General features: G+C 37.5%; 1 protein-coding gene across 5 annotated transcripts in view; it reads right to left on the reverse strand.

The window, feature by feature from the left end:
• Window positions 1-8904: 8904 nt before the first annotated feature.
• SLIT2 (slit guidance ligand 2) overlaps window positions 8905-17468 on the reverse strand; it is a 255843-nt gene continuing 247279 nt past the window's right edge. For all 5 annotated transcript variants that reach the window (XM_054294159.1, XM_054294145.1, XM_054294144.1 and 2 more), the window contains 3 exons: window positions 15014-15302; window positions 11837-12048; window positions 8905-10744 (listed from right to left, as the gene is read on the reverse strand). In XM_054294159.1, the coding sequence (XP_054150134.1) occupies window positions 10503-10744; window positions 11837-12048; window positions 15014-15302 (743 nt within the window). In that variant the 3' untranslated portion in view covers window positions 8905-10502. The remainder of the gene's footprint in view (window positions 10745-11836; window positions 12049-15013; window positions 15303-17468) is intronic.

A 17468-nucleotide genomic window follows, 5' to 3' on the forward strand; every position in this document is an offset into this window, starting at 1 on the left:
AATTTTTTTTTAATTGCCTGTTACTTCATTGCCCAAGGTCAGTCTTGTCAGACAAGTGGACCAACAGTTCTCTAGAGTAACATAAAACCATTAAGTTGCTCTTTGATCTTGCACCTTCTTTAGAACCTTTTAATCAATTAACCATGAAGCTACTCAGCTTGTCTTATTTCCTGCACATAAAACTACTCTGGTCTAGCTGACACATTACTACATTATAGATCAAAGATTGAAGGAAATTTCACATCCAGCCAGGATAATTATGTGGAATTTCTCTGAATCCATTATATACATTTTCATGCCTCAAGTGGATGAAAACCAGCATTTTGATCTAGAATGAATTAAAGGATTCATGTGTATTTTAAAGATTGGTTAAATGGGTTTGTGCATGATTGACCTTACACAAGGTGTGGATAGATTTCATGGCAATGTTACTGAGCCTCAACTGTCCATCTGTCCTTTGAAAGTGATCACTATTGATAATAATAGGAAACATGATCTGTTGTAATATAAGCACTTGCTTAGGATACCTTTAAATAAAAAAGATATTTTAAATATTGAATGTATTGTAATATGATACAGATCGAAATCCTCTTAGCTCAGGAGTAAAATTCTGATAACAGAAAGAATTGTGGGTTTAAATTTGTGTAGGGCCACACTTCTGTGTTCTTATTTGTGTTCATAAAATGCTTTTTTTATCAAGAATTAGAGATACCTTCAGTATTATGTTTTTAAAGATTTGTGACTGTTTATACTTTTATTTTCTAGTTATATGGGAATGAAGGTGTGTCAAGATAAATATTCCATTCCTTCTGGCCAAACACTGGAATACACAAACAACTTCAATCAGCTCTTCATTTGAGCTTCTCCCTTAAGTGAGACAGAGTGTTACCCACACTGGGCCAGAGGAGCAAAGTATCTGCTCATTCACATTTTGCTTATGGCATACTTTGCACAGCTGTTTCTTGTGGGACTGGTTTGTTCCCCTTCTGCCTGCTGATGCTGAAAGCAAAGATGGCCTGGCCCAGATAAGAGTGTCACCTGGTGCAGGTGCAGCGGTAACAGGTAGAAATACCAAGAGCCAGCGTGATTTCTGAACAAAAATATGGCCCAGTGAAGAAGCATTTTTGAAAGAATCTGTGTTATGAAATGAAAGTGTAGGATATTCTTCACAAAAAGCACCTTATTCCCTGAAGACATATCTTGAATTTAGACTCATTAGACTTAGAAGCAGGTAGGAAATGGGAACTCTTAGAGCTTCTGTAACTCACATTCTTTTCACTGCTAAGTTTTAGCCACGCTCTCTTTGCAAATCCCTATTGATTTTTCTGAATGTCACACTTCCTTTAGCTAAACTGATCCCTGCTGATATTTGTCTTCTTCCTTTTAAGCGGAATTAAAAGTGAATGAACAAGTTTGTGGATAGCATGGATAAAGTGCTCTTTGATAGATGTACTTCTTGTCTTCTGAACAAAGATGAGTGCATTCAGCTCTTGGTACTAAGGAGGAAATATTTTCCTCAATCACATTCTGTATAAATCCCTCATTTAAGTCTAAATGGAAATTTACCAGAAATGGGAAGGATATTTGTGAAGCTTACTTTTACATTTACCACTGCAGTATCTTTTTCTTGTGGATCCAGGATACAGTGGGGTGCTTTCCTTCTGGGATTTGAACAGACACAAAAATCCAAAAGGAGTCAGTAGGCGGTTACACTTAATTTTGAGAGTAAAGCAGGCCAAACTTTAGGTTCTTTGTTTGTTTTGTTTCTACCTCCAGCTATAAATCATCCCAGATTCATCAAACTGTTTGCAAAGCTAATCCAAGCTGGACCAAGTTACAGACTGGACCAAGATGTAGGTTTATAGTAATGTCTGAAAACAGGAAAGACTTTACATCAGAAAGGAAAAACTATCTGGTTTCATTACATGTGGCTTCAAGTTTCATTACAAAAGGTTTTACATGGGTTTGATCCTCTAATTTGGCTAAAACCTGGAAAAAAAAAGAAGAAGTGATCTCCATGTGCACACAGCCATTTCAGTGCATGCATGTGACTAAATTAGATATGCTGTACCTCAGTAAACTACAGTGTATTCCATGCAGACGTGCTGCATTTAAATGCATAGAGTGCAAAGTCAAGATAGATTAGGTCCAACCTCCTTGCTGCCAGCTACCTTGAATTCTTAATCATACCTGCTGCTCAGGGGAACTAAAAAGCCTGAATAAGTTCCTGTCCTGAAAAACAAACAAAAAAAGTATGCACTTTCACCCTTATATATCTATGTATATATATACACACACACACTGAAGATTTTACAAGAAGAATCTGTTTTCCATAATGCTTTCCTATGGAGCCACAATTAAGTCAGTCTTTAAGAGAGAGTACTAAAGAAATTACTTCAAGAAATGACTTCACTAGAAGTAGTTTTACTACAATAGTACTCAATTTTATTTTTTGTTTACAGACCTCCTGTCTTTCATTTTTGTGTGCTGTTGCTGAAGAGGAATTGCCAATTCTCTTTGTTCCCCTGGAGCTTGGAGCGCAGCACTGAAGAGCAACCTCTTTTCCCACAGATTCTCAGCATCAGTTCAATGGGGCAGCAGGGCAGAGATGAGCAAGAGGGGCACAAAGTAACACAAGTGATTGCTCCACATTTCCATACCCAGGTTTGGTGCCCTGAGAACTCCTTTTGTTTTAGCTGATAGGAGTCACAGTGGCTCCAGGCCAGCTAAGTTGGGTTTACAGCTGCTTTGCTTCACTGAAACAGCATTAAGCGGCTTAAATCAACAGTGAATCTGGCCCTAGATGTCTTAACTCTTTAATATTTTCTTCTGTCTCATCTAAGATGGTTATTTTCCGGAATTTCACAAGCCTGTTAATTACCATATGAAATTCAAAGGAACTGAGATCACTTCTGCTAAAAGAACTCATTCCCAAACAGTTCTTTCATGTTCTCATGAAGTAGGATGACTTGTGTAGCTGGTCACTATTTTCTGGACTTTAAGTGTCCTTTCTACAAAAGCTTAAAAATACATGTTTGTATTTGTTACCCCTAAGCAATAGCAGCAAATTCCCTTGTGAATTCACTGCCTAAAGTTTGATAATATTCCTTGTTAGCGCTATTTCTCAGGCATGCATGCCTTACCTATTTGAATGCTTATTCTTTGTTCTCTTAGTAAAAAAACCCAAACAAACCAGGCAAACTGGGGCATATTTTCTGTTTGCAGTGTTTGCATGTGATTGCTGAGCAGATTTTCAGTGAGTTCTACTTTCAGTTAGTCCCTTTCGATTAAGCTGGTTACAGTTGCTTTTCGGAACGAAACCTGAGAGGCATCATTCTCCATGGCATGCACAGATTGGGAGTTTTATTACTTAAATGTTTTGACAGCCACAGTTCCCACTGATTGGTACTAGCACTTTGCCATAACAGCTTAATAAATAATACTCGATTTTTAAATACTCAAATGGTAATTATTTTGAGAGTGTTCTTTCCATCACCAGCATGGTGTTTTAGCCTGATTAGACACCTCAAATTATCTTAGGGAAGGCACATGCAGGAAGGTGACTGCTGTGACTTTCTGCAAATGGGCAGGAAGATGAGTCACCTGGGAAGGCTGTGGGAATGGCAGGCACAGTCAGGGCTGGAGTCAGGTGGGTGGGAAAGGAGAAGCAAGCAATGTCTGGAGTGCCTGGAGCAGGAGAGAAAGTGTGAATGCCAATGGCTGGTCTGTGGTTTGTGATAATGAATGATGAGCACTGTTTTGATCACTTGCCACTTAAACCTTTTGCTTCTCACATTTTAGCTGCTTTTCAAAGTTTCTCATTAGGGTTTTTGCTTTTTTTTTTTTTAATTTAGAGCAATAATGAATCTTTTTTCGGCAGAGGAGTATGTGCTGTGCCACATGATCTTGCTCGTGGATATTGTGTGTAGATCTATGGGTCTTCTGTGGTCAGTTTTATTTATTGTTGACAGTATCTCATTCTCTTACCTTTCCTCTACAAAATAAGCATAAAACTACACAAAAATGGGTGAAACATTAGGGAAGGAGAACCAATGAAAAAGAAAAGAAAAGAAAAGAAAAGAAAAGAAAAGAAAAGAAAAGAAAAGAAAAGAAAAGAAAAGAAACAAAAAAAACCCAACGAAAAGAACCCCCAACAAAACAAAATCACAATAAAAAAAAAAAAGAAAAAAGAAAGGGAAGGAAAGAGAACAGGCAAACCTCAGACTCTTTAAACTGGCTATTTCCAAACAGCAAGCAACTTCTAAAGCCCAGGTCAGAAGATACTCTTCTTATTGCTGTTACCATAGCAGAAACATATAAATGTGATTAAATAAATACAGCTAATCAGAAGCAAAAGAAAAAAAAACCCAACCAGATTTGCAGTAAAACCAGCTCAAGTTAACCTAGTCTCAGAGGACTTTGAAAGAAAACATACTTCTAAAGATGTTCTGTGAGAGATTTTAGGCACAGCTGCAGGAAAAAGATGGTATCCTTTTCCTCTCTCTGGAAGCATTAAATCTGTTCTGGAAATTAAACAAAGTCGACAAAGTTTCAGAGAAACAACAGATTGAAGCCTAGAATGTTAAAAATGATGAGAAATAAGAAAAATGTCCTGAAGAAAGGCTACTGGATAATTTTAAGGAACTTTAATGTCAGAATAAGCAACCCAGCCACATTAATCCTATCTTTACTTGTCTCTTGTGATATGGAAAGTATCCTAAAAGGAATTTTAAAAAAAGTATAAGTAGTAGCAGTCAAAACCAGATAACCATCCCGTGGTGTAAGTCTAAAAATAAGTAAGTTTATATCACTTTATGGCTGTCAGACTGTTTCAGAGGAGCTAGTTTAACATTTTCTGGATTTTAAAGGCCATTAGAATGTTTTATCTCTTTATATGTATGTATAACCTTCTTCTTTAAGGCAGGTCTTCTGATCCCTCTACAAATGTTACTGCATATCTAAAACAGGAACAAAAAAAACCAAGTCTCAATTTTCTATATGCAGCATAGGGCAGTGATTGAGAGTGTTGAGGCTCGATGTGTAGAACTAGAGGAGTTTCCCTCTAACCTGGAATGAAATAAAAAGATGGAATTGTGAACACCAGAAAACACTACTCAGATCAGCATTCTGAAATAACGTTGCGGATCTGGGAGGCAGTTTTGAAGCCTGTTCCCATGGCTGAGCAAAATTCCTGCAGCACGGGTGTCATGCTGTAGAGCTGGAGTGTATTTGCTGGGACTGTGGATAGCCAGGAGTCTTGCTGTTCAGTGAGATGACTGCTCTTTCTCAGCCTGACAAATGACATCCAGCTCTGACAGAATGCTTCTTCTCTGCTGGCCATCACCCCTACGGACACTGGCCAGAACAGCAGCAGCAGGAACAAACCCTCCAACTCTGATTTAATCACATGGAGCCCAGGAGACTAGTGAATGGAGCCGTTAACTCTGTGTTTAGTTTGCTTTTCCCATCTGTGTTTTATTAAACTGAGAGCAAGATTTATTCACTTTTTTTAACATCAGGATCTGTTGGTGTCCAAAATGATGGTTGATGTTAAGGTATACATACAGAGTTTAACCTGGCTGAGGGCCAAAGAGGCCTATGATTTCCAGACTAGACAATTTATTTACAGAAGGACACTAAATCTCTCTATTCTAAAATATTTTAGAAAGGATGAGCATGACTTCCCACTCTCCCAGGAACACAATACATTGGGAACACAGTGGAAGAGCAGGCTCTCCAGGCATGCAGGCAAACACTTCAGTTTTACTGTCCTCCTGACAGCCCCTACATAGTCACAACTACCAATGATTTTCTGATTTCTGCTCCAGGAATCTTAAATAGATTGGAGGTACCAGCTCTGTCTATAGATACTTCAAAAAACCAAGAATTCTGAATGGCTCAGCTGGTGAACTGCACTTCATGGGAACTGAAATTATGTGCCAGGCTCTCCACTGTAAGGTGGGATAGCTGAAGCACAGACAGCTGCATGCCTAATGAGCTACTGCAGGAATAACACTTGCTTCCAAAGGAGAAGAAAAGAACCAAAAGATGGGATTTTGAATTGCTTTGGAAAAATACACTTTTGATCAAATAATAGGGTTAACTCAAGACAGAAATATCAAGTGTGTGTTTGTCAGAATTGTCAAGGGTTTTTTTAAAAAAGTAAGTTTCAAGCAGCAACAGATAAAGCTCCCAAAATAGATCTTCAAAACAAACAGCCCCCAAGGCTTGACAGTTTTCCAAATCTTCTGTCCATTTTCTTCTTAGCAGGGAGCTCCTTTTTGTAATATACCCCTCTCTCTCTTATCTCTTAGTCATCACCTTAGTCACCACATCTTAGTCATCCTCTCGTCAAAATTAACATGGTGACAATCCACTTTAGTGCCTTGCTCCCATCCCTGCAAGTACACTATGGATGACTAGGTCTTCCAGACTTTTTGTCATTTCCAAAACCTCTGCATGCTCCTCTTTCAAAGCAAATGCCTTCATAACATCACGAGTATCATATTGTGGCACCTAGACATATTACACATCATATCACAATGATTCTTGTAATACTAAGGCTCTTGGTGTCCCCCTATGGCAATAAAAAGTATCCTGAAGACAAAACTTTTACTACAATAGATCTTATGAAATTAACTCAAAGCTTGCTCATAGCCTACCATTGGTTTGCTTAGAACAGAGTTTTTATCCCTCAAATATCCATTTACCCCAGAAAAGTTAACACAGACTGCAGAATCTGGTTCCATGTGTGATAGCTGCTGTTCTGAATTGACTTGCAGTGTTAACAAAAGAGCAATGTCTTTAGTTAGCTTTATTCAAGAATGGTCTTTTTTCATGCTCTTTCACAATTTTGTGATCTGTTAGATGACAGTAAGAGCTGTGCAGTACAAATTAAGCAGTATTCACGTGTTTTCTCTTTTTTACAGCTTTTAAGAACACTGGCAAAAATGATGGAATCTTCCTTTTATTTTTCTTAGTTTCTAATGAAAGAAGAATTCTAATTGTATGCTGTGCTAAACTGAAGTGAGAACTTGGCCACGATACTGAGTCATATCCTTCAGATCCAGTGCATTTTATGGGTTTTATTCAATACATTAAAAGCAGACTGTGTGACAGTGATTTCTAGAGGAGGTAGCAGACACAAGAAGAAAAACCTAATCCCTAAGCTGTGTTAAAAGCTGCATGACTTATGTTTTTGAATGAGCACCTGTGTCCGGAGTGTTCTGCAAAGAACTAAATTCTCCACTGTGGCAGATACCTAAAGAGACAGCTCCTTCATATCCCCATTTCCCTTTTGGGGAACACAGGGACAAGGCAGCTTATAATAGCAGTATTACAAGACACGTGATTTAGGTATTAGAAAGGTGTTAGGGTGACCCATCCCATTGAGGGAGTTACCTCTTGTCATGCACAGTGGCACTCTGTGATGCTTCAGCATGCATGAGGTGCTGAGAAAGGGGGTAAGGAAAGCTCAGGCACCACTTGATGTGGGCACCTTTCAGAGGGGCAGGTGACAAAGCTGAGTTTGGATTTGGGGTATTGGGAGCATTCCTTCCTTCCTTCCTTTCCTTCCTTCCTTTCCTTCCTTCCTTCCTTCCTTCCTTCCTTCCTTCCTTCCTTCCTTCCTTCCTTCCTTCCTTCCTTCCTTCCTTCCTCCCTCCCTCCCTCCCTCCCTCCCTCCTTCCTTCCTTCCTTCCTTCCTTCCTTCCTTCCTTCCTTCCTTCCTTCCTTCCTTCCTTCCTTCCTTCTCCTGTCTTCTTTCTTTCTTTCTTTCTTTCTTTCTTTCTTTCTTTCTTTCTTTCTTTCTTTCTTTCTTTCTTTCTTTCTTTCTTTCTTTCTTTCTTTCTTTTTCTTTCTTTCTTTCTTTCTTTCTTTCTTTCTTTCTTTCTTTCTTTCTTTCTTTCTTTCTTTCTTTCTTTCTTTCTTTTTCTCTCTTTCTCTCTCTCTCTCTTTCTTTCTCTCTTTTCCTTCATTCTATTCTATTCTATTCCATTCTATTCCATTCTATTCTATTCTATTCTATTCTATTCTATTCTATTCTATTCTATTCTATCCTATCCTATCCTATCCTATCCTATCCTATTCATTTTTCTGGTTCTGCTTGGAGACCACAGAAGGTCCCTCTCTTGATGACAAGATCACCAGTAGCTGCCAGTATTGCTTGAATACCACTGCAAAGTTCATCTTTCTCTGTCAATATGAGGACAGAAAGCAATCCAGCTCCAGATACAGGGACGTTGAGCTCCAAGAGATCTTTCCATACCCAAGAATATTGTTTTAGGAGTGTTAGGCAAAAACATCTTCTTTCTCCTCAAAACTATCCCTATTTACAGCAGATTTTTTAGCAGTCACAGAAAGTGCAAAGAAGCCCTCACACCAAAGGCTGTTTCACTGAATATTTAGACAAATTCTAAAGTAGACTAAGTAACATAAACACAGAATTATTTGTAAAAAATATATTAGAAGAAAAAAAACCCTGGTTAAGTATCATCCCATCCAATTTCTTAAATTTAAAATACTTAGTCAAAGATTAGAGAAACCGAATCCCTCTAAAGAATCATATTGCTAGAACAACTGTCAAATTGCCATTTTTATAACCACTTAAGTATTAGGATAGACTCAAATTGTCTTTTCCTGCAGTGTACTGTAGTTATAAGTAGTTTTCTTAGTTTTGGTATAAGTTCATCTGAGTTCATAATGCACAGACATTTTCAGATGTCACTGCCTCTAGTTGTAATTATCCCAAGTCAATTCCTTCTTCAGATTTTCAGCAAGGAATACACTAGATTTAGGGTTGGGTTTTATTCCATTTTTTTACCAAATATTCTTTGCAACAGATGTTTAATTAAAGGCTGCTAGACAATTTAAACTTCTCAGAAGAATACAAATAAAAGCTGTTAATGAAGTAAATATCTGTTTAATTTACAAACATCAGTAGCATTACTGATATCAGTCCAAATATGACAAAGCACACTGCATTACACATGTACATCTAACTTTTTTGTAAAAAAAATAATAAAATAAAATTGAAAAAACATCTGCATTTTTACAGGGTACCCTGGGTTTTACTGAAAGAAGAACACAACCCACTATTGATTACCAGTTCTACATTATAATTTAGCAGCAACATGTTAACATGGGGAACATTAGGGGCAGTAGAGTAGTTTTATTATTTGGGGAAAATCACAGTTTTTGATAGCACAGCCTTTTCTTCTTTTTTATAAAAAAGGTAAAGAGCTCCATAGGAATATTAATTTATAAAGATCTATCTTCTAATGGAATTTTCTACACGCCATCTTATTTTCTGTAAGTACTGTATATAGGGAAAATTAACTTCTCTACAGTTGCCATCTAGTGTAAAGACATTTTCTGTAATATATTACAGGTTCTTGGAAGGTGTCCTGAATATCTGTTATCTGTGAAACCACAAATTGTCACCACTTTCTATTCAGTGACACCAAGTGGTCAGATTCTAAGGAAAAGGGAATGGAGAGGAAAAATCAGACTGAAAACATTTACCCCAAGACGACATGCTACGTTAGTTCTATTGCAAAAAAATCCTGATTTTTAAGTCCTTTAAAAAAAATTACAAAAATACTGGGACAAATATAAATTAATATATATTAAAGCATTGAAAAACAGTAAAAGGGATGGCCTAAAAGGGTTAAGTACAATGTACTTTGATACAATAAATATTTCTCAATGAAACCCAATACTGTATAGACCTGTTTAGAACTCATAGAAACAGAAATCCATATTATTACTAATTTATCCATCAATAATCTATTTTATCATCCCCGGAACATTTATATTACAAAAAATTAATACTGTAAAAGGGAAGATAAACACTTTTTTATGCTTCTTTTGCTAACATGCTGACATAAAAGTACACATCATCAGGAGATTTCAGGATTATAGTATATTCTTGTATCTCCTATTTCCCATTCATTAAATGAGACCCCATCTTCTCAAGATGTTTAATAATTCCAAAAGACAAAATGTGTTTCAAACAATTGTTATTTCTGTATAATCTGATTCTTTTTGCTCATAAAGCTTCCTCATCCACAGGTAAGTGATTGGTATGGTCTGTCAAGACAATAAAATAGACTGATACGAAAGTGAAAAAACAAGCCTCGTGTTCTGGTCAGTATTTCATCTCTGAGCTCTTAAGTTGAAAGTCACATGTGTATAGTGTCAGTGTATCTTCAGCATGTTATAAAGAAGAATCCATGTTAAAAGCAGTTAAAGTTTCCCATTTCTGCTGCAATGTTACCAGGTCTTTTTTTTTTCTTCAAAGCTCCTCTTGGGTATGAGAAGTCTCAGTTCAAGCACTTGAATCTTTTTTTTTCAATGAAGAAAAAGTCTTTATTCTCATAATAAAAATAAGTCTGTTCTGTATTTTACAATATATTTCAAATATTTCCACTATGAAGCATTAATTAGTCCGACACGGTCAATAAGTATACAACATTTTCAAAAGACAAGTGTGACAGGGACACTTAGGAGGGACAATTTGTACAGCCACACTTCACCACTTTTTCCACCTCGTCCACGAAGGACGAGCCGTCGGTGCACTCGAAGGAGTATTTCCGCCTCTTGCTGCGCAGCGGCCCGCAGCACTGCCCGGCCGAGCACCCGCCCTTACATTCTAGTCTCGAAACCTTCTTGGTCGTCTGGCACGCAGCATACCCTTGCTGCTTTTGGTAGTAATCTCGGACTCGTTCCCCTCGACAAGAGATTTCTGTGGGAAACAACGTTCAAAATCAGAGGCACGGTTTTGAGGCGCGGGTCAAAGAATGCGTAATGCAGGAAGGTGATGTGCTACTACTTGCAGTTGGGATTGGTATTTTAAAGTTCGGCCAAGACTGTGCATTGGAAACTAGTGGTTCTTCCAAATGTAATGCGATTAATCCTGGGTTTCATTCCCTATACCTCCTATTTTTGGTAAAGCTTATATTATGTATGTGTAAACCATAAATACGAAGCTATTACAATGACAAGAAAATTGGAAGTTTAAATCTTTTCCTCTTTTATAAAAATACACATCTTCTGTTGCTACACTGCTTGCAGCTGGTTCTGTTTACCATAGGGAAATGTTTCAGAGAGCATGCAATTTAATTTATTAGACCTGGAGTTTAATATTATTCAAACTCTTATTTAATATAAGTTACATTCCGCTAACTTCATAAATTACTGTGGTATAAAGGCAGCTAAAAATGAGACATCTGTTAAAAGTTCTACAGCCATATTCTTCTATTCACATCTATGTACAATACAAAATAAATGCCATCTGGGGTAAGGGAAAAGAGGGAGAGGGAGAGCTTTGATAGACAAAGGAGAAAGAAAAAGGTAGGGGGAAAAGTCATCCTGTTTTCATCCATCTCACCTGCATAATTCGCTGTGATAAATCAGTTGAAGCTGAGAGGTCAAAAGTAGAGTTTGTGATAAAACTAGGAGCAGAATCATTGGATTTGGCTTCTCAGTTGCAGAAGGTAGAGAAACAATAAATACAGAAAGATACAGCAGGTAAAAGGTAATAGTTAAATATAGTAAAAATGTGTTTTTGAATAAAGGCAAAAAAAAAAAAAGAAATGTTTTCACAGCAAAACGTTTGATGAAAAAATCCTCAAAATGCAAACAAATTCATGGGAAAGGCTTGGTTTTTCTCTCATCAAGATAAAGTCTTATGGTAGAAAAAAAAAGCAACAAATGTGTGTGTTGTGGAAAAAAAAAACTGGTCATGTTTTTGGCTGTTCATGTGCTTGGCTGTTCATGTTTTACTAAAAAAGCCTATTTTCTAAGACCACAACAACATGAATGATTTTTTTTTTACCTTTATCACAACTGTCCCCCGTGTATCCGCTGCCGCATTCGCAATATGGTTTCCCAAGTCCTGAAAGCCTACATTTGCCATGTTTACACCTGATGGATTGGCAGGGGTTAAGCAGCATTTCCTCTTCATCACAGAGGACTCCCCCATGTCCCTGCAGGCATTTACAACTGTATGAAAATGCATTGATCGGCAAGCAGGTACCATGCACACATCTACAGGGGAAACAAGCCCAAGAGAATAAAAATAAATTATTCATCAAAGTTCAGGCTAAGCAACATTAACTACAAATACTTTGGACTGTACTCAGAAGAAATTGCTTTCGTTTCTAATGGACTTTTTCAGTGGGATGCAGTGAAGTGGTTTATAATTAGTATGCAGGTTTACAGAAAACAAGCTGCAGTACAGAACTCCCTCTCACCAGAAAATAGCCACTGTAGATGTGTTATGGAAAAATTTTACAGGCCACGAATATTAAAAACAACATTTCCTGTCTACCTACATTTTCAGCATGCTTTTGAGAAGAACACAGTGAAATCAAGCCAAAGGAAAGAAGAAACTCACCTGAAATTCTGGTTTGTGTACCATTTAAAAGAAACTCCATATTGTCACTCATGAAATATGGGGCTCCCAGCACATACAGTTCAGCTACTTCCTAAGAGAAGCTATTCTGACTCAAGAAATGGCAGTTTCAAGTTGCACATCGTTCCTGAGGTTGAAGTCTGATATTTCAAGACTGTTATTTAGCAATTCAAAATGGAAGGCCTAGACAGTATCATGGGGCAGAGAGCTTCTGTTTATTTTTCATTATATTCAGCATTTGATCTTTTCACCATATATAAAAATCCACTTTTAGGACTTCTGATCTACAGTTACTCAGGTGGCACTGACATCCTGCCATGCTCAATACAGGCTTTAGATATCAAAGCAATCTGTGTCAAGATCTTTGGTAAAGTTTTGCTTTGACTTAGAAGATGATTAAATTTTAGCTAATGCCAACTCTCATACTTTTGTTTCCACCTGCTCTTTGAAGCTCTAAATTTCATCTTCTGACTGTACTGAAAGGAACATCAAGCTAAGTGCAAAGTCTCAGGCACAGTTTCATCTCATCTAATTTTAGGTACTTGTGTCAGGCACTCAAGTTGGATGTATAATTGCCATAAGCTCCAGACACAGTCAGTCATGGGGAGAAATGAGCTTATCTAGAAGATGATTAGACAACTTGAATTCTTATTTATTCTTCTGAAATGTGCTTGTTCCTTTACTGACTAGAGAAAAACTGTGGTCACTATATTTTGAATTCAAACACCTAGATGTAGGTAAAGTAAATGTGTCTTAAGCCTTTTCACGAGGTGCAAGGATCTCTAAAAGATCATCTACATTTTTGAAACAGAGATCACAGTGACAATTCTGTTATTCAGATAAAGCAGAATGTAAAACTGTATTAGATGGATAAAATGCATCTATTCAATAGACAATTTAGAGTTGAATCAAGAAATACAGAATGAAAATCTCCAGAAGTAAAGAACAACAAAGTCCTCCTCCACTCCAAAAACAAACAAAAAAAAATTGGTTTGGCTTTCTCTCTTAAAAGCTCACAGCACTGTATACAGCTGAAACAAACCAAATAGTTGGAAGAGCAAAAAAAAAATATTAACACTGTGCTCACTTGCTTCTGTCTTTGATACTGGCTACATCTGATACTGATAACTTCATAATTTGCTGCAAAAAGCACTCAGTTTGAGTGATAATGTACACAATTATAAGAAACAATGAAGAATCTAGTACTTCAAGGACAGCTTAAAGAAATTGTCTTTTCTGATAGTAGAACTTGTGGGTAAAGTTTGATGTTATTTTTCAATCCTCAAATATTGAAATATAAAGTCACATTTGCATTTTATAACCTGCTGTGGCTACCCTTCTTTAAAGTCACTGTGAAAGAGGACAGCCTAAAAAAATGACCAATAAAAAATTAAATGCTATAATGATATCCTTCAAAACCTGACTGCTCTAGCTCTGGGAAAAATTCAAAACTTTAAAGGTACTGAAAGAGTCTATAACCAATATAAATAAAACTGTGTTGCAAAGCATGCTAACTGCTGTATAAAACTTTAAAGGGTCAGACTCTCCACACACTATGTGAAAAGATCATTTAAACATCATTTTATATAGGAGTTGAAAAACATCTTATTAGAATCTCTTGGAAAACTTAGGCCACTGGTCCTTAAAAGTCAAAAATTACATAGGCAAATGCTACACTGAAAAACAGTAGCCAAAAGACCCAAGCAAGCTTGCTTGAAGAGAAAAAAATAATAAAAAAGGTGTTGCCAAGCTGTAATAAGTACAGTGGAAAGACAAACAGAATAGCGTCTTGTTGCCCAAGATGAATAAATACAAAATAGCTTTGAACTTCTGAAGTTTCTGATCTTCTTGTGCTGGGAGTCCATGAACCCAAATAGAATCTGTCTCTGTAGTAAATTTGAAAGATGAATATGCATAGATATCAATACTATCATATACATAATTACACACATCTTTTTCTATCTCCACCCATTTATATATAAGAATCTTTCTACAGACATGCATAAATATCTAAACTAAATTTTTCTGCTCAAATCAGTAAATAGAATTATCACACTAAGACTTAAACAGAATTTCACCATAAAGATGGAAATCTATTTTCATCCTAAAACCTGGGGTACTCTGAATACATAAAATATTAGGTATGTTCATTGTATCATTTTTCAAAACCACAGTAGAGAATATTATTAACAATAATATTAATGGTTTAATTACCTTATTCTTTACAACTGAAAATAAGAAAATAGGCTTTTATTCAATTTACAACTACTTCAAAATTATTTTTGTGCCAAGGGTCATACCCACAGTTGCATCAGTGCATCTCATTACAAAAGAAGCCCATACAGAAGTATGCAAGAGCAGCTCCCAGGCTTTAGGCAGAACTTCGGTGAGATGTGTGTATCTGCTCCCCTGAACTGGGGACTTTCCCTCATGAGGTTTATGGAAAGAACATATGCTAAAACCTGGATGCCGTTTTCACTTTTACATGCCCAGGCTATGTTGCTTCTTGCAAGTGCGAACTTTTAGAGAAAAAAAATACAGATGACAGGAGACATATGTGCACATTTTACTACTGTTTTTTCCCGAGTTAGGACATACTTATTTCCGAGACACGGGTCGTTGGTTTGTTGGTCACAGAGCGGTCCCGTCCATCCGCCTTCGCACTCACAGGAGAAGCCTGACTGGCTGGTAGCATGGCATGTGCCATGCACACAAACTTTCTTATGGCAAGGCTCACAACCTGGCAGAATTCCCACTTGCAAGGGCACATTTCTGAAGTCCTGGAGTTCACTGTTGATGTACAGATTCCGGATGCAGCCATGGAAGCTGGTGCCGTTCTGCCCTGGCGACTGGCGCAAAGCTGCTATGTTGTTTTTCACAGGCATGCCTAGGAAATTAATAATAGCAAATAACCAGTGTAATAATCTCACCATTTTCTATACTGTTTTCTCCCATTTTTAAAACACTTTTAAAATAATGCTTCTTCTAAATGAATTATTCCTAGCTATTCAAACTAGAACCACAAATAATAATCTAGTTTTTGGAAATTGTCCTTGTTGTCAAGCATTTGTGTAAACCAGCTCCAAACCTGTAAATCTTTAAGTCATGCTTAAGAGATGAATACAAGACTTCACCAGAAAGGAAGCTCAGAGCTGTGAAAAGGTCAGCTTTGCCCAGTTTTTCCCTAGTGCATTTAAGTCCAGGATAGCACACAGTTTCTGAATCCCAGAAAAACAAAGGTTGTTGAAATTTAGCAGCTGATATGTCATTTTTTTTGTGAGCTAAGATACTCAAATCCAGAATAATTTAGTAGGATCAGCTCATCAAAATGGAGCTAGCATACACATTTCAAATGTGAGCTTTTGCTATGGAAAATTTCTTGGAAAGGATAGTTTAACAGATTGAGATTCCAAAACCAAAAATAATTTTGTTTAGCATGTATTAAAGACAGATTAATAAAATAAAACTAAAAGCCATTCCTAGTTTGCCAGTACAGCCTAAAACAATCAAAATAAAAATAATTCAACATCTAACTACTATGTGGTTACACTTTTAGATAATGCAAATGTCCCCACTGTTGACCATTTTCAGAGTAATTCCTCTGTGACATTCTATGGTTATAGGTGCAATTAGAGCAGTAGATGTGATACACTTATTCTGTTATAATAATTAAAGAATAATTCTGAATAATTCAAGAATAATTCAGAAGGAACATTATTATCAAATGTTTTCTTGTAAACATGAAGTTCTTCTACTCCTTTTGTTTTCTTTTAACTTATTGCCAACATATTAGCCTATAGCAGATACTTCTTAAGAGAGTGCTTTCTAATAATGAATACCTCAATGCCCAAGTGAGTCCTGAGATTCACAAGTAAAGGAAATCAAAGTACACTGAGCATAAAAAAGATCTGTTTACCTGAAAATAAATATTCTTATTAGCTGCATAGGTTTATTCCTAGACAAAATCAACAATTTTCATTCTGGTACTTGAATAATGACAAGAAAGCAGCAATGTTCTGCATAGCTGCCCCTTAACCATGTAAACTGATACTTTTAATAACTTTCTATATTACTATGAACAGTTAAAGAGAGTTCATGCAGTAACCTAATGAAGTAGACCTGCCTTTCATTTAGAGGTTATTGTAATTTCATTTGTGCTAGGCTTCAGTGATCACAGAAATGAACAATATGGTATCCATACTGTTGAAGAGCCTAATCTTCTTTGATCTTATCAGTTAAGTAAGTGTATGGGGTTTGTGTGGCCAGGCTTCTCCAAGAAGCTGCCAAAAGTGTCCATCCTGTCCAAGAGAGCCAATGCCAGCTGTGTCCAGGATGGACCTGTCAAGTCTGCCTAGGCCAAGCCAGTCAGCTATGTGATAACATATCTATAAAGGAAAAAACCCAAAAGAGTAATTGTGTAGATGTGACCAGAGAGCAGTGGGAATATTTGAAGAGCAGCTCTGCAGACACTGAGGTCAGCAAAGCAGGATGGGGAGGAGTTCTCCAGGCACCTGAGATTCCCCTGCAGCCCATGGTGAGACAGCTGTGCCCCTGCAGCCCATGGACATTCACAGGGGAGCAGAGATCCACCTGCAGCCCACGGAGGAGACCATGCTGGAGCAGGTGGATGCTCGAGAGAAGACTGTGTCTCCATGGGAAGCCTGTGCTGGAGCAGGCTCCTGGCAGGATCTGTGAGAGAGGAGGTTTTCCTTGGACTTGTGACCCTGTGGGGGACCCATGCTGGAGCAGCCTGTTCCTGAAGAACTGCATCCCATGGGAAGCAAGGGACCCATGCAGGAGCAGTTTGTAAAGAGCTGCCTCCCATGGGAGGGACCTCAGCTGGAAGAGGGGAAGGACTCTTTTCTCTGAGGAGGATGCAATGGCAGAAACAATGTGATGAACAGATCATAACCCAAATTCCTCATGTGCCTGCACTGCTTGTAGGAAGGAGATAGAGAACTGGGGGGAAAGAAGTTAAGCCTGAGGAGGGAAGGGTGGGGGGAAGGTGTCTTAAAAAAATGTTTTACCTCTCCTTATCCTACTGTGATTTGGA

Source organism: Melozone crissalis, unplaced genomic scaffold (assembly GCF_028551555.1).
Source record: "Melozone crissalis strain CALT ecotype California unplaced genomic scaffold, PUWL_Pcris_2 ptg000006l_1, whole genome shotgun sequence".
Classification (NCBI taxonomy): domain Eukaryota; kingdom Metazoa; phylum Chordata; class Aves; order Passeriformes; family Passerellidae; genus Melozone; species Melozone crissalis.